The 27,553-nt window shown below is 49.3% G+C and overlaps 1 protein-coding gene across 2 annotated transcripts; it reads right to left on the reverse strand.

The window, feature by feature from the left end:
- Window positions 1–1,009: 1,009 nt before the first annotated feature.
- ELF5 (E74 like ETS transcription factor 5) lies at window positions 1,010–27,318 on the reverse strand. Of its 2 annotated transcripts, none has more exons than XM_066251256.1 (7): window positions 27,224–27,318; window positions 20,336–20,460; window positions 9,616–9,849; window positions 6,479–6,529; window positions 4,017–4,085; window positions 2,867–3,062; window positions 1,010–2,416 (listed from the first exon to the last, which is right to left on the reverse strand). In XM_066251256.1, the coding sequence occupies exons 2-7, from the start codon at window positions 20,454–20,456 to the stop codon at window positions 2,320–2,322; spliced, it is 768 nt and encodes a 255-aa protein (XP_066107353.1). In that variant the 5' UTR covers window positions 20,457–20,460; window positions 27,224–27,318; the 3' UTR covers window positions 1,010–2,319. The 2 variants fall into 2 exon arrangements, with proteins under 2 accessions (XP_066107353.1, XP_066107354.1); XM_066251257.1 differs by lacking the exon at window positions 27,224–27,318 and adding an exon at window positions 24,964–25,101.
- Window positions 27,319–27,553: the final 235 nt, after the last annotated feature.

Here is a 27,553-nt window from a genome sequence, read left to right on the forward strand (position 1 = left end):
TTCCAAATTCTTGCACAATCTCTTTCAACTGGACTGTGAGCTTTGACCCAGTCCATTAATATGGTATTTACCTCTTTAGGTGGCCAGGGCACAGGTCTAAAATTCAAAATGTACAGGCTTTCTAGATGTAAGAAACACACACACACAAACCCACAATAGTGCAAGAACGCAGCTGAGCCTCTGGAGGGCGTAGAAAGTGGTGACTAGTGGTTCTGCCCAAGGGGACAGTTCCACTTAGCTCCAGGCACAGGGAAACTCGTCCTGCCAGAACTGATTTTATTTTCTTTTAAGAAGCTAGAAAACTAGATTTTTCTGTAAATCTCCTGATTTTTATTTATTTATTTTTTTTCTTTTTATTTTTCCAAAGCTGGAAACGGGGAGGCAGTCAGACAGACTCCCGCACGCGCCCGACTGGGATCCACCTGGCATGCCCACCAGGGGGCGATGCTCTGCCCCTCTGGGGCATCGCTCTGTTGCATCCAGAGCCATTCTAGCACCTGAGGCAGAGGCCACAGAGCCGTCCTCAGTGCCCGGGCCATCTTTGCTCCAATGGAGCCTTGGCTGTGGGAGGGGAAGAGAGAGACAGAGAGGAAGGAGAGGGGGAGGGGTGGAGAAGCAGATGGGCGCCTCTCCTGTGTGCCCTGGCCGGGAATCGAACCCGGGACTCCTGCACGCCAGGCTGACGCTCTACCGCTGAGCCAACCGGCCAGGGCAATCTCCTGATTTTTAAGCAAGGCAACTAAGTTAGAGTAAGACACAAAACAAAACCTCAGAACAAAAAACAAAAATTTGTGTGTGCGTACGTGTATATACCAAACAAACACATATTTGTAGGCCCCATTGCCCCGTGCTTTTGTTCAGATTACTGCATATATTTCTTGCAACTTTTGGGGCACTTTAAAAATCTCCAACTCCTAAAGCTAGGAAGTGGAAGGGTCCAGAAAGGGTTTAGGCTGTCAGTGCTTTGCTGGGCATGCCTTGCTGAATTTAACAGTAGAGACAGTTTAACATGTTAAATATTTTATTCACATTGTTTACAAACTATATCCACCTGGAAAACACATGAGTCCAAAAATAGATTATTTTACAGTAATTCACATTTTTTTTTTAAACAAGTTAACTTTTGAAGTTAAACTCGAAGCATGGAGGTCCTCGAAGCATGGAGGTCCTCAGCCGGTATTATGTGTGGTTCAGTGCCTCGCCACACAAAGCTTCCTGCTCTGGGGAAACGGAAGTCCCGGGCAGCCCACCTAGTTGTAGGTCACTAATGGCTTACCTACCAGTGGCTGATGATCATGTCAGTGCAGACTCGAACCCGTGAACATTTGGTGGTATAAATTCACTGTCGCTATTTTTGTCAAGGAAATATGTGTTTTGGAGCTTGCATGCATGTCAGGTAGGAAGACAAAACAAAAGAGACTCATGATTTAATTGGCCATTACAGAGCTGTCAGGACACTTCCAGTTCTGTAAAGGTTTAACATCATAGCTACGGACAAAATCAATGAATTACAATTTTATTGTGTTGACAGCTTGGGTGATAGAAACAGCGGTGATTTGGACATGGATGCAAGTGTCTCTGCCTATCTGATGTCCCCATCAGGAGGAGAAGAGGGTAGCAATAAACTCAGCAAGAATTAGGAATGTGTCTCCTTTTAAGCGTGTTACTCTGGAAGGGCGACCACGGGAGTTTTGCCGAGTGGCCGCAGAGATGCTCCAGTTAGGAAACTTACTGTTCACCTATGCTGAACCCGGCGGGGTACCAGCTCGATGGCCTGGTTCTTTTACCAAACAAGAAACTTCTCTATGGACTTTGACTTTAATGATTTAAAATCTACAGCACATTTGTCTTACCCACCTCTCACCCCCTCCTATGAATTAACTACCAACTAACCACCTTTTTCCTTTGTGAGTTGCCAAAGTTAAATGTGTGGAAACCTGTGAGTTTTGGGGATGGGAGCGCCGGGTGAGTCTAGAGGCAGAACGGGGCCATTTCTTCTCTGAGATGCACTGGCTGATGTGGTCCTGCACCTCTTGAAGAAGGAAGTGATGTTTGCTCAAGGTACCAGGAAAGACCACCCCCTCCTCCCCTCGGGTAAAAAAAAAAGAAAATTCCTTAAGGGTTGCTGCCATTACCCCCAAGTAGACAACAACAACTCTGAATCCAAATGTATGCTGAGATGGGGAGAAATTTTATCGGCACATTTGCAGGTTTAAAAAACAAAAACAAAAACAACGAAAACCAAGACGTTCAAATGTCTATTGCAATCTGATTGTTTTAAAGGACAAATCCATAGCGTGAGCCAGACGCTGGAGCCGGTCATAGTTTGTCTTCCTGCCACCCGTGTGCATTTTTTCCAAATTTGTACACTAACCTTCGGTCGACCCGTTCCAGAATTCCTGTTTTATAGTAGTACCTGAGAAAGACAGCAGGAGAGAAAGTGGGAGGGGGGTTGCACCCTGGGACAACAACAGAATGTCTAATCACTCCCCACTCTCAGGTGCCAAGGCTGGTCTTTGGTTACTCTGGTATTTTCACACCCTGTTATCAACTTACACTTAAACCTTTCCCAGACATCTTGAAGACTGCACCTCAACCACATTCAGTTCAAAGCGTGTTCTGTGCGTGTGTGTGTGCGTGTGTGTGTGTGTGCCCGGATTCACAGTGATCCCCGGGGAACATGGCCAAGAATGAAAAGGACGGCGTGTCCGTTTACAGACCATAATCCCACCTGTAACTAAGAGCCAGAGTGTCTCATGACCTTTCGATTGTCAAGAAGAAGGCTGCAGGAACAGCTCACTGGGCTGTGGCTGGCCGTGTTATGTAAGTGCCCGGAGGCTCGTGGCGTTGCGGGCGGCGGACTCACCTCAGAGCTCTGCTCAGCTTCTCGTACGTCATCCTGTCGTTTTTCTTCCTCTGTCCCCACATCTTTGCCAGGGCTTCTGATTTAACCACCCGAAAAATACCTTGCTCTCTATCTTCCCATTCCAGAATACCGCAGTTTTCTTCAGGAGACAGAAGCAGGTCACGCACAAATTCCCATAGATGAGAACTTTGGAGGCCTTTTGAAGGAAAAAAAAGTTACTTAAATAAAAAAAAACAAACATTTTTTTTAAAGATGAGACGAGTTGTACAACTTCTCATTACCCCATGAGAATTGCTGCTTCGTGGGGGGGTATTTCCCACAGGTATGATGGAATGCTCTGCTGGAAACCTTACCGAGCTCTGAAACACCTGTCTTGTAGTAAAGCAATTACAAACCGGCATCCAGGGCCACCAAACCCACACTGACGGGCAACACTGGCGCACGGCCTTGTCCTCGCTCTGTGGAACCACAGACTAATTCTTAGGGAACTAATGCCATGACTGTCAAATAATTCATTCTTTTTTCTGACAAGCAGTATGGTTGTAGGAAGGTCCCACAGCCACAGCAGGCTGGGTGAGCCAGTGCTGCAATTATATTTTCCATGGAAACTGGTACTTCTCCTGTTCCACTTTAGAAGACTGGTTCAGGAGTCCAACGGCCTGGGATTGGGTCATGAATTCACCTCTTCCTAGCCCTGTAACCGTAATTCCTCTAGTTATCTGTAAAATGGGATGATGACAGTACCCACTTCATAGCAGAGGTTAGAGGATTATGATTTAACACATATCTGGTGGCTAGAACCAAGCCCAGAAGGCTGGCTCTGCGCCGGGCAGATCTGTCTTAGTTCGGGGAAAAGCTAACAATTGCCAACACGTGGTGTTTCCGATTCTCCCTGAGTACTTCAGGACAAATGGACATGGTTAGAAAATTTTACTTCCACATCAAAATTCCTATAGCACCATTTCCAAGCAAAAAAGAAATAAATGTGAATTTGATAACATTTATAAAAATCGTCAATTTCTTTATACTTTCTTTGGGAAATAACGGGTCCTAATTGAACATTCAGTTTCAAAGCTCATGAAAGTAGATTACTTTGTCTCATGCATGGTTTTAAGAGATTAGAAACGAAAAGTGGTGTGTCTACGCTTACTTGTTCGACTATGACTGTGACAGTCTTGACTTTTGATGCCATTTGTTTTCAAGCAACCAGAATCGCCATCTGAAAAGGAAAGATTTACAGCAGTCAGAAGCAGTCAAGAGCCACATTCAGATCTCACTCACACCCAGACAAGCAAATATTAATTGAACATCTTTGCAGTGGAAGACACCATACTAGGCGCTTTGGGGGTAATGAGTAGGTGGGAGGTGCAAAGATGCCTGAGACTTTGTCTTTAAGGAGACTTTGTATTCAACACCGGGGACTTGCTCTGTGCCAGTTTCTGAGCTCTGTGCTAAGAGCAGGGGACACAAGAGCAAACGAGACAGACTTGGTCCCTGATCATGTGGCATTTAAGGACTAATGGCCAAGGTGAAACATAATTGAAAACAAACAAATGGCCCATGGTGCTAAGTGTAGTGAAGGAAACAAGAGATTGGATAGAGAGTGAAGTGGACGGAAGTGCCTACTGTAGACAGGGGGTCCGGAAGGGCCTCATGAAAAGGAGACAATCACTCTGAGCGTAAGGGTGAGGAGGAGCCACACGAGGAGACGGGACAGAGAGTTCCAGCATGTGCAAGCCAAGCATGGAGGGAGGGTCAATGAAGCAGGTGCACAGTGTGCCCAGGAGAGAGTGGTGGGGGACAGGGCCTGGGAAGCCGGCTGCTGGCAGACCATGGAGGGCCTTCTTTGCAGAACTTGGGATTTTATTCTAAAAGTAAAGCAAAGACTTCGAAGTTTGGCAAGTTTCACATTTTAAGAAGACCCCTCTGGTTAGTGCATGGAGAGCAGACGGGAAGGAACACAGGTAAAAGCGAAGAGACCAGTGCCTAGCTCTGGGCCTGGCACGTAGTAGGTGTTCAATAGATGTTTGTTGAATGAATGAATGAATGAATGAATGAATGAATGAATGAAAAGAGAAAGGAAGAAATGGATGAAGGAAGCAAAGCAATTCAGTGCTTCAGATTTAGACCCGGTGGTCACCTGTCATCTTGTAAGCTTGTCACCTTATCTGCTAAGCCTTCGTTTATATCCTGTGAAAAGGGCATGATGCTAGAACTTGTCTTATAGGATTATAAGACAAGCCTGTATTCGAGACAGGGCCTGTAAAGATTCTAGTACAAGGCCTGGTTCATAGTAAGCACCCAATAAATACTAGCTGCTTTGTTGTTATTATTATACTGACTCTAATTGTGGCTAGCTATGTATTCAAGCAACACCTTCTAAAGAACTTACGGGACACAGAATCCTTCCTGGCTCCTCATCCTCCTATGCTGTGAGGAAGGCAGACTGACAGATAGCCACCCATTTATAGGTGGAGATATTGACCCTGAGAAAGGGGTGGTCAGGCCAAACTCGCTGCTGCTTAGAAAAGACAGCAAGGGCCTGCCCTGAGCTCCAGTCTTGGGCCTCAGACTCAGGAATGGTCCCTGGGCCTCGGTGGGCTCCATTCCAGGGCCTTTGCCTGGATTGGGCTGGGTGGTGAAAGGTGGGGTTTGCACCCCACGCCCAGCCTGGTGGCTGTGAACAGATGAGGGATTGCAGCGGAGCAGGGAGCTCTGCGGGAGCTCTGTTCACACGAAGTGCAGAGCAGCTCTGGGGCGGCATGTGGGCTCTGTGGGGCACAGGGCGCCTGCCTAAGCCCATCATAGCACGTTGCTCATGGGCCTGTCTTCCTGCACTAAAACTCTGAAAAAAATCCTTTATTAACCAAATAATCTGAATCCTCAGTTTATTGCTTGGAACTTTAAAGAGAGAAAAATAAATTCTAAGAAACCATCCATCCGTCTGCCCCTCAGCTTGCGCCTCTGGGGAGCACACACACCCTGTCCTCCTTTTGCAGATGAAAGTGCTACAGCCCAGGAGGGAAGGGGCCTGCCCAGGACCCACAGCCTGGTCCCCAGGCCAGAGCCTTTGCGTGGGGCTCAGTTACTAACAGCTTTCATCATCATTAAAAAAATCAAAGTTCCGAAGTCCCCTGTCCTAAACCTGCTCCATCTGCAAGAACGAAACAGGGAGGGTTGCTTTTCAGAACGAACAAGGCCATTTGAGGTCCTCCACCACCTATAATTATAAACTTGAGCTGCTTACTGAGCTCAGATTCTTTGTGGACACTGTCAACCGCAAGGCTCTAATGGTTAGTAATTACGATTATTATTGCTAACGGATACCAGTTTTTGGAGCGTCCGGGCTGTGGCACATGCCAGGCACTTTGTATGCACAGTTGCTGGAACACACATACCATGTTAGAGATAGGGAAACTGAGCCCGGGCTAGGCTAAGGAATCATTGGCCCAGGGCCCCGGCTCTGTCCACTACATCTTTCCCGCTCTCTGCTCCGAGTCTGTGCTAGTGTCAGGCCACCAACCTTTTCGTGTGGTCCTAAAAATACGATCAAGCTCACGTGCCCAATAGCAGCCTCACAGAGCCTTGGGCAGCTTGAACTTGGCTACTTACAGTCTTTGATGGCGGCCTTGGTCTCTTCAGCATCATTAAAAAAGGAGTAACCTGGGGGAGAAGAAGAAATGCGGAGCTCATACCCCGCGATCCCGGCTTCCCCGGCCAGGCCTGGAGAGAGGTGCCGGGGAGAGGGGGAGTGACTGCCTCCTCTGCGGGGCACTTATTTCTGAAGGGATTTTGGAGACCACCTGGCCTTTACAGGGCCACTCTGAAGCCACCCCTGAGAGGTGACAATCTTTTTGTTTTCAAAGGCCACCTGGAGAAAACCCCAGGGCCAGATGTCCCAGCAGCCTCTGAGATTTTCTGAGTGGGCACTGGGGAGTGAGTCCTGGCTTGGGCCCAAGAGGCCTGGGCTCCAAACTGGGCCGGGCCACTGACCCCTGCGAAGCCTCGTGTAGTCACTCAGTCCCGGGCAACACGTGACAGACCACCACTGAGCTCCCCTTTGGCTCTAAGAGTCTGTGATTTGGCCTCTAATTCCTCAGGGATTTGACTGCCTGCTGGGTGCTGGTCAAAGGAGAAAATGGACATAGGAGGCCACAAGGAGTTCACCACCTGAGACGAGGATTTAAGGAGGATTTGGGAGGCTGCTGGGCCGTGGCTTGCTTCTCTGAAACATAGGTGGACTCCTGGAGGCGAATTACGAGTTTCAGATCATGTTTTCATGACAGCAGCCAAAGAACACCTGCTTTCTAACTGGCTGCCAGAGTGAGGACCGATTTCCATTTACTAAGGAGCCTGGCACAGGGTTGGCACGCTTGTGACTGTTTATTCCCTGTGCCATTTTCTGATTGGTTCTGGTCAGCCAGGGCCCCTCAGCTCACTCTGTCCAAAGGCGGCCAGAGAACAGGCTGGGGACTGGCAAAGGACTCTTCCTCTGCTCCGCTGTGAATGCTACCCTCCGCCCCCTGCCTCTCCTGCTGACCTCACCTTCCAGGGACCAGTGTCCCATGTTTCCGGCCCTTTAATCCTGCTGAGAGACCTACTGAGCCAGACAGCACGTTGTCATGCCTTACAGTCCCTTGAGCTCCTCCCCTTGTCAGTAACTATTCGTTCTGTGTCCTTGTCTGCCTGAGCCCTAATCTAGGGGGTAATAGAAAGCCTAAACTGGGTAACAACCGGTTCACCCTATACTTGATTGTCCAAAATGAAGATGCTTCTGAGGATGAAAAACAGCGCCAATCAACCAGTCCAGGATAACAGAGAAAAGTAACGTACCCTTGGGGCACTGTGAACTCCGGTCAGAATGCACTTATTTCAATACGCAATACACGTTCCCATTTGTGGAACCTTAAAGGAAGAATCTGGGAATGGAGCAGAGGGTTTTACTGCTCATCATAACTACCCTGGTCTGAAGCCGGAAACTCCACCATTCCAGGTGGCTTTGTGACTTCAGACATTCCTTAGACTAGGAAGAGGCAACTATGGCCCGTTTCAGAAACAGTTGGTTTTTAGCTTATTTGTTCTGCTCAGACACTGAGGTAATGGGACCAAGGACGGCTTTGTTTTTATTTGTTTTTTCCTGTGTAACCAGGAAAGGGAGGAGGTACCTGAGCTGAGATGCCCCAACACAGGGCCTGCTGGGGCCTAGAGATGACCTTGATTGACTAGACACTTGGCTACGGCTAGCGGTGCCAGCTGCCTTCTACTCCAGGATGGCAGACGCTCTCCATGGCCCTGGGACCCTTGTGCAATGTCATCCCCCAGAGGGGTTCTGAATGGAGCCCCACACTCCTCCTGAGCTACCGTGAGGTGCTCAGACTTGCCTCTTTGTGGGGAGACCTTATTTTAAGTGCCAGTCTCTGCTCCCAGCTCCTGGCAGGTCACTGTCACTGGTGATAGTTAAGCAGAGAATAGATACCAATGGACAGCAGCTGTCTTTGTTCCTTCTGTGTTCCTGGTGGGTCACAGCTCTCAGGGTGGAAGCTGAGCAGTGCCCGAGGGCCACCATCCTTAGCTCTCCTGCCCTCAGGCTCTCGTGATGGGTGACCATCAAGGGAAGGGCAAAGGGTCCTAGACCCAGAAGGTCTCTGGTTTTCTGTTCAAACAGGAAGGCCGCCCCAGCCCCCCATCAAGCAGGGGGCTATTAGATTGCTTGATTATCTCTAGTGACAGGGGCTTCCGGTCTTTGGTATCTACTGAAGCAGCCTTTTCAAAAGAAGGTGCTAACTTTTAGAAAGATCTTACCTAAAATTGAGCTGAGATGTGTTTCCTTTAATTTATTAGAAAATGTCTGCCTCTTGGGTATATTCACAATGACAAGAACAGCTGTCATTTACTGGTTTGGGGTGCCTAACTGCTGTGCCAGATTCCTTTCAAGAAACCTGTGAAGGGCTATCTCATGCCATCGGACAGACTGGGCAGTGGAGATGCAGCAAGGTCCTGTGGTCGGTCTGAGGTGTCGGAACCAGGATTGGGGTGCAGGCCCTTCTGATCTTAAAGCCCCTGCTCTGTACTGACTTTCCACACACCAGCCCTGTTGGCTGCATGACCTGGGAGAAGTCTCGTAACTGCTTGGGGCTCCCCACCCCGTTCCTTTATCTGTGACACGGGGATATAGAATTATATGTCCCCCCAAAAAACCTTTCTGGCTTTAAAAAACTTGTCCAACATCGTACTTTTGCAGAGCAGGCTGAAGCGTTATCTATGTGACTCGAGCCACCTTCTGGCTGTTTGGTCCCTATTAGGAATGTGTTAAGACCAAATGACAGACTGGCTCCTCTGGCAATCGGAAGGGAAATGACTAATTTCCTTCTCTTTCCGCTTAATGAAAGGTCAAGCAGAAACCTCTCTGTGTTCACCCTTTCTAGTTGCCGATTTTATGAACCTAATACATTTTGTTGTATCAGCCTGGTTCCTGCGTGGTCTCGGAATGCTTTTATTTTTCTTTTCCTTTGAAAAATGTGCTTCACTTGCTTTCCTGTAACTTGCTCCATTTTGCTGACAATCTCCAATTCTAGAGGATTAGATCCAGTTCCTGAGGGGTTTTGGTGAACAGGGGATTTTGGGGAACAGAAAGTCCCAGTGAAGGAGATTCCACTGTGGGAGTCACATGGCGGGGATGCCGAGGGCATTGGGTCCCCATCTTGGCCCTGCCCGCCCCTGGAGGCCCGCCCTCACACACACACACCGACCTTGAGCGCGGATGTTCTGGAGGATGAAGTACAGGTACTCGCCGCAGAGGCCGCCAGCCTCCACGAACTCCTCCTGCGTCATGCTGCACAGCTGCAAGCCGCTGACATTGAAGTGGCAGAAGGAGATGCAGTTGGTGTCCAGCTTGTACTGGTCACAGCAGAACTGGAGCCATTCCCAGACATGGCGCTTCGTCCAGTACTCGGGGTGCACGGACGTCCAGTAGGAGTCGCAGGCTACACCGGGGGGAGGAGAGAGAAGTGAGGGATGGCGCCCCCTAGGAGACCCTTTGGGAATTCCCTCCCTTCCCCTCTCGAAGGAGCTCTGGTTATAACATCCTCATCCCTTGTCCAGTGAGTTGAAAGGGCCTCCACCCTGGGATATTCTTTTGGGGTCCAGATAATTTCTTCTGCAGTAAAAACCAGATGGGACTGGGTCCTACAGGGGGACATTAGGGCAGGGGAGGGAATGCCTGGGGTGAGAAACTCAGTTATGGCTTGAGAGTGTCCAGGCCTAGTTCTGGTGCCTAGAAAGAGAGCAGTTAGTACAGAAGGAGAAAGAACAAGGCCATTCAATGATTCAGTTTCAGACAAGTGGTGTCAAGATCATAGGCTTTGGAGCCTGACAAGCCTAGGTTCAAATCCTGGTTCTGCCATTTTCCACTTGGGCCAGGTCCATAGGAACTTAAGCCTCAGTGTCCTCATCTGTAAAATGGGGATAATATGCCCAATGTACAGGGTTGTTTTGCAGTTTGGGGTTCATGTATATAGGCTGTGTGGCACACAGAAAATTATCAATCAGTTCCATAGTCATTAAATGGGCTAATGTGTGTCAGGCACCATTTGAAGCTGATTTGATTCCCTCTGCTCTGTGGGCAGTTGCCAGTGCTAGCTATTGGTTTGTGAGCTACCTCTGGCCACTTTGTGCCAAGGCCCGAGGGCTGGTGAGACGTTGCCCAGAGTCCTACGGACAGTGGACACCATAGCTGACTCCTCTGCGGGAAGGGAGAATGGGGTCGTTGGTTGCCTTTTATTTATTTATTTTTTTGGTGGTGGTTGAAAGAATTTTTATCCTATGACCAGTGCCCCTTCATTCCTTCAAAGGAACCCTGTACACAGCCAGACAGAGGTGGGTGCCAGCCTCTCTGGGAGGCTGGGAAGTGGCTATGCCTGGCCCAAGGCAGAGATCAGGTGCTGAATAGCCATGCTCCAATGCCAGGAGAAACAGAAAGGGTGGCAGACACGGGATACAGAAGAGGTGAGGCACCACGTCAGCTCTTTGACATAAATAATTCCTGCAGTGCCATGCTGCTCATTCATGTGTTCACTCATTCAATAAATGAGCTTCAGTTTCCTCACTGGTAAAATGGGGATAATGGTAGCACCTGCATCATAGAATTGTTCTGTGGATTGAATGAGTTAATATATATAAAAGTACTTAGAACAGAGCCTGGAAGATTTTAATGCTGTTATTAAGATCATCACTAAAGACCTACTATATATGTAAAGCAAGAAACAGTGTGTGAAGGAGTCATGGTAAATAAGAGGTTTGGTCTCTGTCCCTTGGGAGGTCACAAGTAAGCAGCTGGAGGGTCATGGAGGACTGGCTTCTAAGATCCTACAGCCAGTGTGTGGCAGAGCTGGGATTTGAACCCCAATCAGAACATGAAAGTCATTACTCTTCCCATCCCATCAGACGGGCCCTCAGAGGCTCAGCACAGAAAGAGAGGAGATCCGTAGTCGGAGAGCCAGCAAGAAGAAGGCCTGGGGAGAAAGGCGTGAGCAGAGGATGACACAGTGACTGGCTCAGGCTGTGCGGAGGACAGAAAGGGTCACGCACGGGTTAGTCTCCACAGCAAACGGCAAGGAGGTCATTCCGATTCCCCCTTTAAATCTGCATCTGCTGCCACTGTCCCCAGTGGAGCTGTGGTGCCTCTATCAGGCAGGAAAGACAGGGGTCCTCTGCCCTGCTGGGTGCCGCTCCCTGAGCACCCCCACACGCCAGCTTCTCCAGGTTGTCACATCCTCCCACATAGGGATGATTGCGCTACTTGGAAGGAAGAAAACGGAAGCTCCTCCTAAAACTCAGAGCCCTCCCAGAAGTTCATTTTCCTCCCCTGGAGTGGATTGAGGGGCAGTCAAACTTAAATAATAGGTTTGTTTAAATTTATTTAAAATCTCTAATCCAAATTCTGTATGCAGGTGGATGAAAGGGTTGACATTGTGTCAGGTGGTCGAGGCCCATGTCTCTGCCTCTACCTGGTGGGGAGGCGAGTGAGGGGGCTGGTGTGGCGATGCCCTTCCCTGGGCCACTGGCCCACTGGCCGGAGCTGGCCCCGGCTGGTGGGAGGCAGCTGGTGGTCCGCAGGGCCCCTGGGAAAATAGTGCCACCTCCTGAGTTGGATGTGTGCTTTCATGTACGGACTGACTTCTGACGTGAGGAATCCAAAGGGCCCTTTCCTTTCCTGGCGTTCTGACAAGGGATTTTCATGAGCCTTGAAATTCTGCCCCCTGGGTCCCGAGCTAAGATCTGGCAGAAATGGCTATTGGTGCCCTGCAGTGAGGGGACAGCTCACTCCTTTTCACCGAAAGGTGTCTCCAGGTCCCCATCCCCTGCCTTCTCCACTTCCACCCCCTTGTTATTTTTTTTTTGGCATGTGAAGAGGGCCGTGCTGTTTCTGGAAGCCAGGAGGGCTGAAGGAGTTCGGAGCGATGCCCGGGCGGTGGCGGGCGCTGATACCGGGCGGGGGCGCTGGCACAGGCCCCTGCTCCGAGGCGCTCTCCTTTGCTCTCCCTATGGAGCAGGCTTTGTGTGCGGCTCCAGCCCCTGGAGGAGAGCCAGGCCAGGGCCAGGCATGGCGGCTCCCCTCCCCAGGGAAGTGCTTCCAACAGCCCAGGGGGCTGAGAGAACATGGCTGATCTCAGTGACATGGGGTGCTTCTGGGTAGTGGCGTGTCTCCACAGTCCTCTCCTTATGAGAGTGAGGACCACAGCGGGGACTCCGACAGAGGACAGGAAGGCCTGCTTCACCCCTTGTGACCCCGCATCGCCCGCTGACTCAGCAGCTGTTCCCGCGCTTCCCCTGGCCTAAGACGAGGTCCTCACCTGCCTTCTTCTCACTCATTCCCGCCTATCCCCACCCTCAGAGTCTTCCCCTCCCTGCTCAGCTGCCTTGGCGGCCTTCTCATTAGGATTCACACCCGCCTCGCTCCCTGTCCAGACCTTGTGCTCCATGTGAAGGGGCCACCTCTGCTTGGTTCAGCCAGGATCCGAAGGGCTTGGAGCCAGGCCTGGCCCACGGTGGGTGTGGGTGCTCCAGGAGGTTATCGGACTGGCCGAAGGACTGATGATTATTGGCCCCACCCTGCAGGGGAGGACAGGGAGCTTCTGGGAGGTTGCATGCTAGTCAGTGAGGGACTAGCCCCATGCTAACTCTTCCCTCTTTGCCTGGGGGAGCTTTGTACCCCATCACTCTTCTGGGTTGGGGAGGACCAAGCTGGATACACATCTTAAAGGCTGACTAAAAAAGGTTTGGAGGAAGACAGATTATATGCATATATAAAATCTAGGTTTGAAAAAAATCTGAAAAAGGAGGAGAGAGACGGATGATAACGAGATCTGCAACCATAGTAAGGGACCCGCAGAAGACCCTTTTGTTACTTGGAAGAGATGAACTCAGGAGGGAAAAAGGCTGATACCCTCATAAAATGAGCTACACTTTTTGGAGAAGCTGAGATATGAGGCCCTTCTATAACCATCCACCGGTTGGAGATAGGTGGCATCCAGTACCTGGTAGATTTAATCCAAGTGTCCACAGGCCACTCTTAAGCAGCAGGCCTGCCAGCACACGTGGGTCAGGGCACCTGTTTAAAGGGCCAGCTGCATTGGGAAGAAGAACGGAGGCGCTAAAAGGCACGATTCTGGAAGAATTCCGACAAGCGGTGCTATAACCTGGGACACATTCGCATTTAGAACGAGGACTTGAGCTTTGAAAGCTGGGCTGGCATACTCAAATGCCCACAGGGTCAGCAGGTAATGTCCATGCCTGAAGGGGTCCTGGGGGGGGGCAGTGAGAATTGGAAAGTTCAGGCCAAGTGAACAGTTGCTGCTCAACTCCAGTTGGCCATTGCCGTGCAGGAGGCTGGGCCTGTGTTGCCATGTCCAGATTGTTATGTGAGATCTCAGGATTTTTTAGGAGCTGAAAAGTTATTTAACTTCTTAAAAAAAACACTCTGATGACCAATTAAACTCTTTCATAGGCTGGACCCTCCTGGAAGTCACTTTGTGATGGAGAACTTCACACGTTTTTGGACAGTTGTCTCCTTTGAGATTATTATTTAGAGTGGGCGTGCTAAGAGTTTAAATTTTATTTTTCATTAAATAATGTTTTCTTTAAATTAAAATATATTTGGGAAAAAGCAGCATTGCTCTGTTGGGAGTTGAGGTGAAGGTGCTAGCTGGCTTCCCCTGCGTAGCTCCACAGGCAGCTGGAAAACCCTTGCCCTGGAACTTGAACCCAGGGCTCCTGCTATTTGGATTCCGCCTAAAGGCTGGAAAGGTATGTGGTCTCACACTTAGTGGTCCTGCCTTCTTGGGACTCATCTGCCAAGTAGGAGTAATAGGACCTCCTTCATTGTGTTCTTGAGAGGATTAAGTGAATCCAAACATAGAAAGCACTTAGAACAAGGGCAGGCACATAGTAGATGCTCATTAAATACAATCCATTTTAACTTGTTAATATTGGGGCTATCCATACCAGGGCTTTAAATGCATGTCCTCAAATACGTCTAACATTCTCCCTCCCACCACAACCTGTGTGTGTGTGTATGTGTGTGGGCCAACAGCTTTTTTCCCTTCCAGAGCTTTGGGTTTATTTTCTTTATAAAAAATGAGGACATTATATTATTAACCATGCTAATTTGTCCTTGTACTGCGATCATGAATAAGGTGGCCAATGCTATTCAAAATATGGGGACACAGGTGAGTTCGTGTGACATTGTCAAATGTTTCATAGTCAGGATATGATGCTTCTGACACTGGGGTGGAAGGGAAAGTGCTCAGTCCCCACGTGAACAGCAGGTGACAGGGGTGTGTAAGCCACACGACAACGCCTGAGCATCTTTGGTGGAAATGCCAGAGAATGGCTCCATTAATCTCTCACCTCCATTTTTTGTTACGGACCTCTAATGTCTTCTCAGTCTTATACAAGGTGCTTTAAAACATTCCAGGCAAGTCCCTTCGCCACCCCTCCTAACTGGATTGCTGCCCCTAAGCCCTTCCTGTACAGAAATTTTGGAACCCACACTATTCATTTTCTTGGAGCCTCACTTAACGCAAGAATTTGCGGGGAGATTTTTGACTTTCTAAAATTTACAACACAATAGACACGCAGCAGAATGCAAAGTCTGTGGATTGCAAAAGTAGTTTGAATTTAGAGATTTATGTCCTTAGAGCCTCTGCAGGAGAACCTGACCTTTCCCCTCCGCTGATTGGGAAGCACAGATGGGAAAGTTTGCGAAGCTACATGAAGCTGCCAGTCTCTTGTTCCCGTTCCTCATTCTAGGCTTCTGTCAACTGACCTGGAGAGAAGGGACCTTCCAATGGGAGTTGTAACTGAGCTTGGCTTGGGCTGCGGAGATGAGCCTTCCTGGCTCTTCAACTTATTAGCTGTGCAATCCTAACAAAGTTTCCTAACCTCTCTGGACCTCAGCTTTTTTCATCTGTTAAAGAGAAATAATAATAGTACCTACCTCTTAGGAATTTTGAAAAGGAAAAGAAATGATGAATATAAAAAACTTAACTCAGTTATCTGGATGATAGTAAGCTTTTAATATGCCACCTGTTATTGGTTGTTATTTTGGGTCTACATTTGATCTCAGGGAAGTGAGGCCTTCTGTACTGGGGTCTTAGTCAAGCTAAAGGACAATCAGAACAACGGGAACACAGGGATTGGCGAGGGGGAGACGGGCAGTCTGGATCAGAGGAGGCCCGACTTAGACAGCCAGACTGCAATTAGCATGATTTATCAGCACAGGGAGTTGGGGAAGTGTTTTGCCCAGGGCAGCCTGTGAGTGAACTGGGCAGCACAGGCACCATCAATTGTGGCTTTGTCACAGAAAGGAAGGACTGTATGAGGGGAAACCCGAAATGGTAAACTGCTTCCAGGTTTCCTCCCAGAGCTGATTGAGCTCCATCCAGTAGCCCTCCTTGGCTTTCCTCACAAGCTGGTGCAGTGATTGAGACCAGGAGATGGAAATACATATTCCTGAGCAGTGTGAGAAAAGACGAGAAGGATGGCAAAGGGCAACGGCCAGGGGAGGGGGCGTGGAGTTAGGAAGTGGATGGTGAGCGCCAAACCCTGCGTGGTCTGGGGGCCACGGCTGCCCAGACTTGTGCAGGATGGGCTAGCGGTGACCGATGTGAGGCCTCTCCTAGGGGTGTCCTGGGATGTGACTACTGCCGCAGGGCTCACCTCAGCCTTTCCACTGATTTTGTATTTATTCATTTGCTTTTGACCTCGGAATTCTTACTCTTTCTTTTGCATGTGTTTTCAAACTTCTGTGGGCAGCACGTGAATCTCACTTAGAAAAACCCATGTGGAACCTAAATGCCTCTCTCCCTGGTCGTCTGGATGCTAATACCCAGAATCTGTGGGTTTTGTACTTCTTTTTTTTTCAAAGTTCTTTCTTCAAATAAAATCTTCCATGTGTAGTAATAGCTACCATATTTGTTGAACACTTAGTATGTGCCAGTCTCTGCTACACTCAAGAGTTTCCTCATGCTATCCTCAGCACAATGCTTTGAGGTCCTAGATCATGTCACCTACATTACAGAGTCAATGAAGACAGGAAGGGACAGAGGGTAAGGTCCCTTGTCAAGATCACACATGAGTAAGAGGCAGAGCTAGCAGTAGTCATAGAGGTATCCCCCAGCTCCTACAGCCAATCCTTGATACCCACTAGGCTGTACTGTCTTCAGAATTAAAGTGTAAGAGCCTGGCTTGAGCGTGGGGATAGAGAGGAAGGAGCTGGAGGCTGGTCTTCTCAATTGTCACTCCACGTTTCCAAGGGACCTCCCAGGGACCCCTAGAGCTTTCAACCTCGAAACCTCATTTATACTTCGCAGCATTTATACTGCTGCAAAGTATAAATGAGATTCCAAAGCAAAGGAGGCACTGCATGTGGGTGTGGCCACCTTGGCAGTCAAGGGAGAGAGACAGAGAGAGGGAGGGAGCGAGCGCGCGCGCGCATGTGTGCGTGTGCGTGTGTGTGTGTGTGTGTGTGTGTGTGTGTGTGTGTGGTTGAGGATGGAGCCCCAGAAAGTAGGGGTGAGGCCAGGATACCTTCTGACTTGTTAGATGCTTGGTGACTGAAGTGTGATTTGAGAAATGATCTTTTAAGCACATCATATGCTTGTAAAATATAAGCATCCCCCTTTTAATAAAATTTTCCAGGATTTGTGATTATTTTAAGAGCTGAAGGGAGGGTGAGTTAATGAAGTTCTAGAGCATTTTGCAATCCGAATGTCCAGTCTCTGGCCAGCGGAGCAGCCACGCCAGAGTCCTGCCTCAAAGAGCAGGCCACCTCTGCGGTCAGCACGGGTTCAGCTGCCCTCTGCTAGAGCCATTTGGAAAGGTTGGGCAAACGGCGGGCTTCCTGACTAGAGTGAGTAGTCCTCCTGGCCCTCTCGTAGACAGCATTTGTCTAGTGGGCACTTCATTTCTTTCTCCCTTTCTCTCCCTTTGGTCTCAAAGTATCTAAACTGTCAAAAGTTCTGAGTTGGAGAGGTTATGACCTGCATTGCTTTTTTTCAATATGAATAATGAAGAGAGGAGAGAGAACACTGTTTTTCCGCTAACTGGGAGTTGTTGGCTGTTTCGGGATAACAGTGAGCACCTACCAAGTGCCAGGGGCTTTGCGACCCACTTGGGTGGGATGTGTCAGTCTTCGCAGCTCTTGGAGGTGGGTACTGTCTTAGCTGAGGACAGTAAGTCTCAGTGACGTTAGATCAAATCTGCCCGAGGTCACAGGGCTGGTAAGTGGCAGAGCAGCTCCTGAACCCAGGGAAACGGCCCCTGGGATGACAAGATGTCTCAGAGCCTGTTGACCACAGAGCATAGTTTGCAGAGCAGTGTCCAGAGGTGAACTCGACTGTCTTCTGACACATCCCTGTGGGTGGGGGCTTCTGCAGACACTCAACCCCACGTGTTGTCTGTCTGGGTGGACAAGGACAGACGGCACCTCTGTGCCCCCCTCCCACAGGCAGGCCCTGAGGAGAGCCAGAGCCCAGGAGGCTTGCCCAGTGCCAGGTGCTCACCGGAACTGCCCACTTTGACCTGTAGGAGGTCAGAGACCGAAACCCAGGGGTCCAGATGGCAAGTCAAAAGCTCAGCTCCTCCCTGAGGGAATATTAGGGAGCTGGATCACTCCTGGAGGCTATTTTATTTCCACTGGCCTCATGTCTTGGTGGGGATTTCTATTCTCTCAATGGGTGACTGAGGAAGAAGGCTACATCGGTGATATTGCCTAATGCAGGAATCAGAGAAGCTTCTGGAAGGGGTCTTAGGAATGACCTGGTTCAACCCCTCGTTACACTGATGGAACTGAAGGGGCCTCAGACAGAAGAAAGCGGGTCTCTAGATCTAAGAGTACGGGATTTGAGCCACACTGGCAAGCCAATTGGCCATCACCTAGGCTAGCTCTTTATTTCTTATTGCAGTAAGATACACATAACATAAAATGTACCATTTTAACACTTTTTAAGTGTTCACTTCAGTGGCATTAACTATATGCACATGGTTGTGCAACCATCACCACCATCCATCTCCAGAATTTTTCATCTTCTGAAACTGAAACGGGTCCTTCATTCTTAAACCCCTGCGTGTGCTTGTCACGAGCCCGACTGTGTCCCAAACATTTCACTGCTCTGCCAGGGAGGCGTTCTTACTCTGCCCATGTTACAGATGAGAAGACTGAGTCATGAGAGGTGAAGATGGTGTCCGAGCCACACGTGGCATTTAGGAGGCCTGGCTCCCAAGGGTGCAAGCTCCTGGTGGTGGCGGAAGCTGCTGCTCCCCGGCCTGGGGCATCGCAGGGGGCGGCAGCTGAGGCCGTCCCCTCCCACACAGCTCCAGCTGCTGCCCTGCGGAACAGGCAGGAAGAAGGGGCTGCCAGGGCGGCAGGTCTGGGGTCTGCAGGGGTGGAGGGAAGGACCAGGAGCTGGGCCCACCGTCATGTGACGCATGGGGAGGGCGACAGGGCTGTGAAAGCCTTCATTTCCTTCTTCAAATGTAGGCTCTTAACCAAATATTGAGGGGAGAAAATAAAATATGTATCTCATTGTCTTTCTGGGAAACAAGGTACTTCTCAGTCCCTAAGGAGACTTGTAATATGTATCTGAATAAATCAAAAGCAGGTACCCGGACTCTTCAGATGAGGGTGCGAAAGGGCCGGTGTGCACGTGTGTGCAGGAGGGTGGGGTGGGAATGGGTGCAGGACTGAATGACGTAGGTAAGGGCCTCAAGTCTGTCTGTGCAGCCCTGGCATCTGGCTCGAAGGCAGGGGCTTCCTTGGATTGGTGGGCATTTCATGGCATCGTGAGAGGCCTGGCCTCTCCTGGACTCCTCCCTCAGAGAGAGTTGCCTTCTGACCCTGTCTCCTGACCCTGAGTGTGGACCTGCCAGGCCGGGGAGCACAGGGTTAAGGCTTGGGGAGGACTGACAGCTTGATTAGCAATTGCATCACTGCCCTCCCTGCAGGGTGTGCACCTGCTTCACTAGCAGTCAGCCAGGTTTGCTGTGATGTGCAGTCACCCAAGCACCTGGGGACAGAGGCCCTCAGAGGGTTTCAGGGGCAAAGCTCAGCTGGCCTCCCTTTGGCATGGGATTTGCACAAGGCCTTAAGCTTGCTTCTCAGGTGGGTAATGCTGGGCTCAGGGAGGAGGAAGGGAGAGAAGGGCAGCGTGGGGGACAATGGCGGGGACTCCTATTTGCTGAGTACTGGCTTGTGCCAAGCTATGCATTTTACATATGTTGGCTCCCTTAGTCCCTACAGTAACTCTCATAATTCCTGCTTTAGGGAAAAGGAGATAGAATCTGAGAGAATAATAATAAATGATCCAGCACTGCATCATTTACAAGCTGACCAGGTGGGATATTTCAGAGTTCAGGTGCTTAAGTCAACTAACACGGAACTTAACTAATCAGGAGACCTTGGGAAAGCCACTTAACCTCTCTTTGCCTCAATTTCTTCATCTCTACAGTGGGAATCATGATTGTTCATTTCTCATAGGGCTTCTCTAAGGATGAGGCAGGTGCTTGGCACAGGGTCTGAGGCATGGCTAGATGTTACCTAAAACCATGATGATCGAGTAATCACAGCAAACTGGGCTCCTGGCTAAGGGTTTCTTTCTATTACATTGTTTAAACAGAATAACTCCAAGAGATTGGTATTATCATCAGCATTTTCCCTGATGCAAAATGAGGCTCAGAGAGGTTAGCAGAGACCGCCAAGGCCACAGAGCTGGGAAGGTTGGGGTGAGGATTCCAGCGCTTTCCTCTCTACAGACGCTGCCTTTATTCCACCCAGGATTCCCCTGGCCCTCTGCCCTGGACACTGGCGAGAGCCGGTGTTTTCAGGCCCCTAGCACAGCCTTGCCATCTGCCCGAGGCCAGCACCTGCCCCAGCCTGTCCCAGTTCAGATGGGCTTCTCCAGATGTACGTACCTGTCTGATGTTCGAAGGCAGGATAATATTCTTCATTGTTGAACAGATCAGTCCACGACATCAGGGGGTCGCAGAAGGATGTGTTGGGCAGGAAGGTGCTGTGTGTCACTGAGTCCAACATCACCCTGCAATGGCAGGAGAGGCTATGAGGAGGCGGATGACTCCAGGAAACCACACCGTAGGACCCCCAGCAAGCCACCTTGGTTTTTAATAATGACAGCAAGCACAAATGGGCATCTTCCCAGGAGCCAAGCACCCCCAAGTGTTTCCTACAATGACATTAACTAATCCTTGTCACATCCCGTGAGGTTTATACATTTATCCTCATTTCATAGATGAGGAAACTGAAGCAGAGGGGTTGAGAGAATTGCCCACGTAACATGGCTTGTAAGTGATAAAACTAGGATTTGAGGATGGGGGCTCTTATTACGCAGTACTGCCTCCTTCATTACTTTTCCTATTCACTCACACCTGGCCTCTGAACTCTGGCTGATAATGTCTAACAATATGCTTCTGAAAATAGGGCAAGGATTGCTGTAGATGAGTATAGCCGCAAACTCTTATCTACAATTCTGAAATCCAAGAGCTCTGAAGCCAAAAGTATGTGTGTGTGTGTGTGTGTGTGCATCTCTGCTTCAAACTTGTTTCTCAGTAAAAAACAGTTCTGAATCATTGTTATATAGTTTTATACACTGTTATATAAATATTACATCTATGTGTATTCACTATATACTATACGTATAGATTATGTATAAAAACTACATAGGTATATACATATATAAACTATATATATGCTACATATTTTGTAACTATAGTTGTAGTTTTATTTATTCTACTTGATGAATATTCATGTGATATAACGCAGGACTATCAATGAGCCGAAGCAGCACTAGGAGCACCACGTGGAGAGGGGGAGTCTGCATGCGGCTGTGCACACACTGAATAACCTCCCTAACGCCTGCGGAACTGTGAGCGCTGCGGCACACCCAGCCCCAGGGCTCTGGATCGGACAGCAGGACCCGCCATGACTGCAACACACACTTACTCACTCTGGGCTCCGTGCTGAGCACTTTAGTACTTTATGTTCATTACTCAAGTTCCCCTTGGAAACAGGCACTCTGAGACAGGTTCTGGTAGTGGTTCTGGTTTACAGATGAGTAGTGGACATTGACATTCCAGGTCATGTGCCCCAAACCACCTGGGTGGCAGGCGGAGGAGTCTGGGTGATAACTCAGGTTTGTGTATTTAGGGAGTCACGACCCTGATGGCTATGCTCTAGTCCCTGCGCACGCTGGCAGGTGGGACACTGTGGGAGGTGTGTGGCCAAGGCTGGGAAGGGGGCAGAGGAGACGGGCCCGGGGCCCCTCTCTCACGCATTCTTGCCCATCAATTTCATCTTTCAAGTTTCTCTTTGCTGCTTCCCATACTCCCACAATTCAGACACGAAAGACTTCACACTTGGTGGATTAGAGTTTGCCCAGCATCTCTTTTCTTATTACGGAGGTAATGTTGATGAGATAAGGTGTTTCTACCTCATTTGCAAAGGGGGCGCCACAGCTCAAGATCACAGAGCTGGCAAGTGTCAGGGCAAAGACTAGATTCCGGGTCCTGGGATATTAAACACACGGAATTTTGAAATGGTCAGTCATCTAGTCCAGTGTCTCCCAACTTTAGTCATTTGCTTACCACCACGATAAGACTTACTTAATACAGTAAAGAGATCAACTCCCTTTTTATTGAACATAAATGCATTTACTTGAAAGGAAAACTTTATATCACCACTATCAATGGAAATTCAGTTTTTTTTTTAACATACGTAAAAATTAAGCCATGAGCACTTAGGTAAAAATTGTTCATCCACGCACCGCCTAAGTCAGAGGTGAGCGAACTCTAACCCACAGGCCCAATCCAGCTCACCACCTGTTTTTGGATGCCTGCAGCTAAAAATGATTTTACACTTTTAAATGGTTACGTATTGAACAGGTATGTAGGTACCTCCATACTATCCTTGATTTTGCCTTTTGGCCGGCAAATCCTAAAATGTTGACTCTCTGACTCTCTAAGTCAGAGCATGCCCACCCACCGTTGACCAGATTCATCTCCTGGACGTATCATGAGTGATGTGAGCGCTGTGTGTTGGAAAGGACGGAGCCAGTCCCACCTCTTCCCTCACTCTGTCATTCTAGGATTGAAAAAGTGAAGGCCCAGGGAGTTTGTGTGACTTACTTAAGGTCACAGAGCCAGTTGGTGGCAACGTTACATTATCCGTAGGTAGAGGGTTCTTAAGTTCTCCGACTCTTGGTTCCTCAGCTTCCCTTTCTGAAAACACTCGCGATGCGTCGCCCGCTGATACATTCCAGGCACACCTGCATCCCAGGCGGGACCCCAGTGCTGAGGCGGGCAGGGACTGGGTGGCTCCAAAACCAAAGACCGATTCTTTGGGGGTGTTTGCGAACCTACCCTCGTCATCACCATCAAATGTTCATGAGAACTCTGCTCCTGACATAAACAACCGAGTCCAAATCCTCACACGCAGGCCCCCTGTCTGTGCCCTCCACGAGGAGTCACCAGGCCCCACAGGAACCTCCTTCCTGATGCCCACGGAGGGTTAACGTTCCCGGCAGATTATTGGGTTTGTGGATCTCACCCTGGGAGCCATATCAAACGGAGGCCAGGGCTGCCTGTGCCTGGACTCTGATTTTCCCACGGATTGGCTGATTTTATGCCTTGAACAGGAGGCAGGATGAAGAGGGATGGGGGTAGGAGGTTATGAGAAAGGGAAGAGCCCCCGGAGCCTAAAGCCCCCTCCACTCTCTTGAATTCACACCAGGGAAGTTCCCCGAAGCCGGAGCTCCAGGTATACATGCCCCCTGCCCCTCCGGGCGAGAGGCTCGGAAAACTGAGAGAGAGGATGGCCGGCCTCGGACGTGACCTTCATGGTGGGTTCAGAGAAGGGAGAGGTGGGCTCCATATGGGAGAAAAAAAGAAAACGGGTCCCAGGTCCTCAACCTCAGTTAGAAATCCTCCACACAAAACGTGGCAGTAGGAGGGAACGCTCCCTCATCTCTGCCCGGCAAATAGCTCCCAAAAGTCGATTGGTAAGTTAAATTTGGTTGTATAAAAGTTAGGAATATTTTTGATCAATGGGGTATTTACCTTCTTTAAGGATTTTTTCCCCTTACACCATCCACTCACGTGCTCTGTAATCTCTTTAGTTTTATACACAGGGCTGTATCTGAGTCCCTTCAGTAATTCCTTCTATGGCCAATTACATATACACCCTTTAACTTTTCTTAAAGGGCCCTCTCAGGTGTATACTGTGCTATTTTTCTTCAGTAATCATTTCTTGCTTTTTGGGAAAATATCTTTTATAAAAGCAGTATCTTTTTCTTTTCTCTTTTTTTTTTTTTTGCTATTGCAGTAGGAGGGGGTATTATTAACTCTGGGCTCCCCACAAAGGACCATGACCACCCAGCCAGCATGCTCTAGGTGTGAGAGTTCAGAAAGAATGGCTGCTTTGTATTTAGTAGCTCAGCTTCTTAGGCCTCCTAGGGTCCTTGCAATAATTGAGCATTTTTGCTCTTAAGATTTCTGTAATGTAGGTGGAATGGGGTAGGGGGTAAAAACAGCTGTTTGGGGCCATTTCTTAGCAAAGACATTGAGGTCCAGCAATAGGTAGGCCTGGCCTGAAGTTAGCCCATGCATTCCCAACAGGGGTGACAGTGACCCTAGAGGGGGAACAATTGGCTCTTGGGAGGCAAAAGAATCTTAGAAGTTATTATGTTTCATGACCCTCCAAAGGTCTATAGTACATTAACAATTTACAATGTTTCTGCGGTATTAACATTTCATAGAGGGGGGAAACGATTTAAAAAATTATCTAAAAAGGCTCTTTAGAGGGGACAATAATGAAAAAATGGTTGAGCAACACTGGGTTAGACAGCAGCAGGACAGGAAGCGAATGTGTCGGGAGGGTCCCAGGCCTGCTGTTCTAGCCACATGTTTTTGAAGAGGCTGGCTGGTTTGTCATCAGGGAAAGGGCACTGGTTGAGAGTCATGATTATGCCTCTTGATTCCTCATCTACCAAACAACACACTGGCGAGGGGGTCCAAGCTGTGTCCTAGCTCTGAGACTTTCTGCAGGCACTCACCCGACTGGGCCAACACACTCAGACATGTACACCCACCCACATGTGCATAGGTGTTGGTGATGTTTGGATATTTCAGTCAAGCAAGCTCATCAAACCATTACAAACAGAGGCTGACCATTTCTCTGTGAAAAGGCCCCCACTTTCCTCTTCTCCTTTGCCTCCTACTCTCAGCAGTGGACTCGGATACCCTCTGCCCGGTGAGCCAGGCCCCGTAACACTCTGGCCCCTCACTCACTTCCCATCAGCAAACCCCCAGCTGTTAGAATCAGTTTCTCCCCCCATGTCGTCACCCTTCTAGCTGCCTCGTAAGTAGGGAAGACTCAAGTACAATCCCCACACAAGGGGGAGGAACCAGGTAGGTTCTTGTCCACGCATGAGAAAGGCTGGCCGCAGGTACCTTTCAAAACGAAACAGTGAGGTCTGAGATCCCCATGACTCCAGGGGCTTCCTCACCCTCCTGAGAGCCTGCTCACTCACCAAGTGTGCGCGGGCAGGGTCCACACAGTCAGAGGGACAGGCCTGCGGGCTTCTCGCCCTGCACGAGTCAGAGGCAGCAATCACAGGTGTGGTGCCCATGGCCTGAGCAACCAGGCACCTCTGCTCAGCCTTCCAGAGAGAGAGGGGAAGGAGCGAACCACCCAGCCTTGGCCAGTTTGTCAGAGGAGGAAAATTCCTTCCTGACCCTGGCAGAGATCATCAACTTCATTCTGGGCATGTGACCAAAAATTCGCCCAATTAAGCATCTACACATTAGCTGTTTATGCACCAAAACATCACCGGGCAGAACCAGGCCGTCAGGATATAAACCATGGGAAAGGGGGCCACGCAAGGGCCTTCCCTGCTCCCACCATCTGAGCAGTCTCATTGGGAAGAAAAATGGTTTTCTTCCTTCAAAGTTTCAGTGACAACAGAATGTCAACTGGGTCCACAAGCCCTGTGAGCAAGGCAGGGTCAATTTCCCATTCTTTGGATGTCCCTAAGAAGGGACGTATGAAGAAAAAGCCAACGGACTATTTCGACACCTGTTGTTAGAGGATTGTGGGTTGGGTGCGTGAGTGTTTGTTCTTCTGGGAGAAACCAGGCAGCTGTGAGAACTGCCTCGCTTACGTCTTGCCAAGTGATTCCTCATTTTTCTTTAGCTTGCTAAGGGAGTGCGCTAGTTTGTTTGTTTTCGGTTGTTTTTCTCCCATCCAAGTACTAACCAGGCCCGACCTCGCTTAGCTGCTGAGATCAGAGGTTGTTTTTCTGAGGGTGCAGCAAAGACCCACGGAAGGTGTGCCGTCTGGTTTACTATGCGCTCCGATGCAAAGCTCATCAGTTTTGGATTATCCCCATTGCGTGTGCAGCCCTACCTCTGTCCCCACAAGGCAAGAAACATGGGACCCATCCCTTACTACTCAGGCTGACAAAATTATTAAAATAATTTGTGTTTCATACAAGGTATGGTATGTAAAAATCCATGACCTTCTCTGAGCTCATCTCTAACATGGAGATTTTAACATGGAATCCTCAAACTTTCCTGAGGACTTAATAAAATTATGCAATATATGCAGAGGACTGGGCATAATACATAAATTCATTTCCAAAGGGGGGAAAAAAGATCAGTCGTCATCAATGTATCTAAAGGGCTGTTACTCAGATAACTTGTGAGAAAAGAAGATACCAAACAGTTAAAACTCCTGATGAGAACACAAAAAATATTGCCACAGAGAACACGAGGACACATGGTTAAGCTTCCACTCAGAGGGGCAAACAACCCCTCTCCCTGGGTCTATAGACCAAAACACGAAGCTGTCTCTTTAAATCATTTTAACTTTCTAGGCCTCAGTCTCCCCATCTGTAAACTGAAGAGGCTGTACCTAATGGTCTCTGACATCCTTTCCAGCTGGCAAAATTCTTAGCGCGCACACACACACACACACACACACACACACACACACACAGAAGTGGTAAAATCGAGGTAAAAAAAAAAATTCTTAGCACAACCCAAGTGGGTCCCCAGCCTTCAGATAGAGAAGGGAGCATGCGCCACCAGTAGCTGCCAGCAGGGGGCGCATAAACAAGAACCCCACCCCTCTCCCGTCCCGCCCCGCCCCCCAACACCGCACACTGCAGGGTCTTTGAAAAGGTCTGAGAATTCAGGGGAAAAACCCTAACCATTGCTTTTCTGGAAAGAGTCTGAACTCAGGTGGGGGAGAGGGCAAAAGGGGTTTCTTTTAAGCTATTACATATAAACGAATTCCTGATTAAAAAAAAAAAGAAACCCCAAACTATAATAAGGCAGCTTATTTTCTCTGTATCAAGGGGAAACAAGAAACAGGTCAATGGGGAAAGGTGGAGTTTAGCCCGGGGAAAGGGGAGCTTCCCTTGCAGCTGAATTTGTTTTCAGTGCAAAATCCAGCTTTCCTTCCTAAAGATAGCTATAGGAAGCGTAGGGAACAGAGGGTCTGTCCGCACTCTCTCTTAGCTCCGGGTGGTGCAGTGGAGTGATCCCGAGGGAGGGAGAGGGCGGGCGGGGTGGGGGTGGGGGTGTCCCGAGGAGGCAATAATGTCCCTCTCAGCCAAGCAGTTAAATCCCAGTGCAGCAGCTCCCGGGAGGCACTGTGACGATGGGACTCGCAGGAGGGCTGGCAACCTGGCGCTGGAGATGGAGAAGGCTACCCAGGCCCCAGCCCAAGCCTCTAAGCCCTGACACCCCGCACGAGTCATCCAAAAAGAGCAAAGAAAAGGTGCTTACGTGAGGACAGCGCTGGTTAGGTCCAAAGAGAAGGCTTTCAAGGCAAGAGAAGGCAGGCGCTCCCAGCACCAGCGCCCGGTGGAAATAAAGGCACCTGTAGCCTTGTGATATAAGTAACACCTACAGACAGGTCCGTTTGGTTTTTCAGGTTTACGCACAGCCCCTTTGATGACGGTGACATACAGTGTGACACGGCTCCTTGGAGGGGGGGGGGTAATGGTTCTCACGTGCAGAAAGTTTACCTTTATCCTGCTTTTGTGCCCAGCTCACCACCCGCCCTCCTGGCCCAGGAGCCTCAGTAAACAAGTGGGAATTCTTGCCTCTGGGAGC

Source organism: Saccopteryx bilineata, chromosome 1, assembly GCF_036850765.1.
Source record: "Saccopteryx bilineata isolate mSacBil1 chromosome 1, mSacBil1_pri_phased_curated, whole genome shotgun sequence".
NCBI classification, from domain to species: Eukaryota; Metazoa; Chordata; class Mammalia; order Chiroptera; family Emballonuridae; genus Saccopteryx; species Saccopteryx bilineata.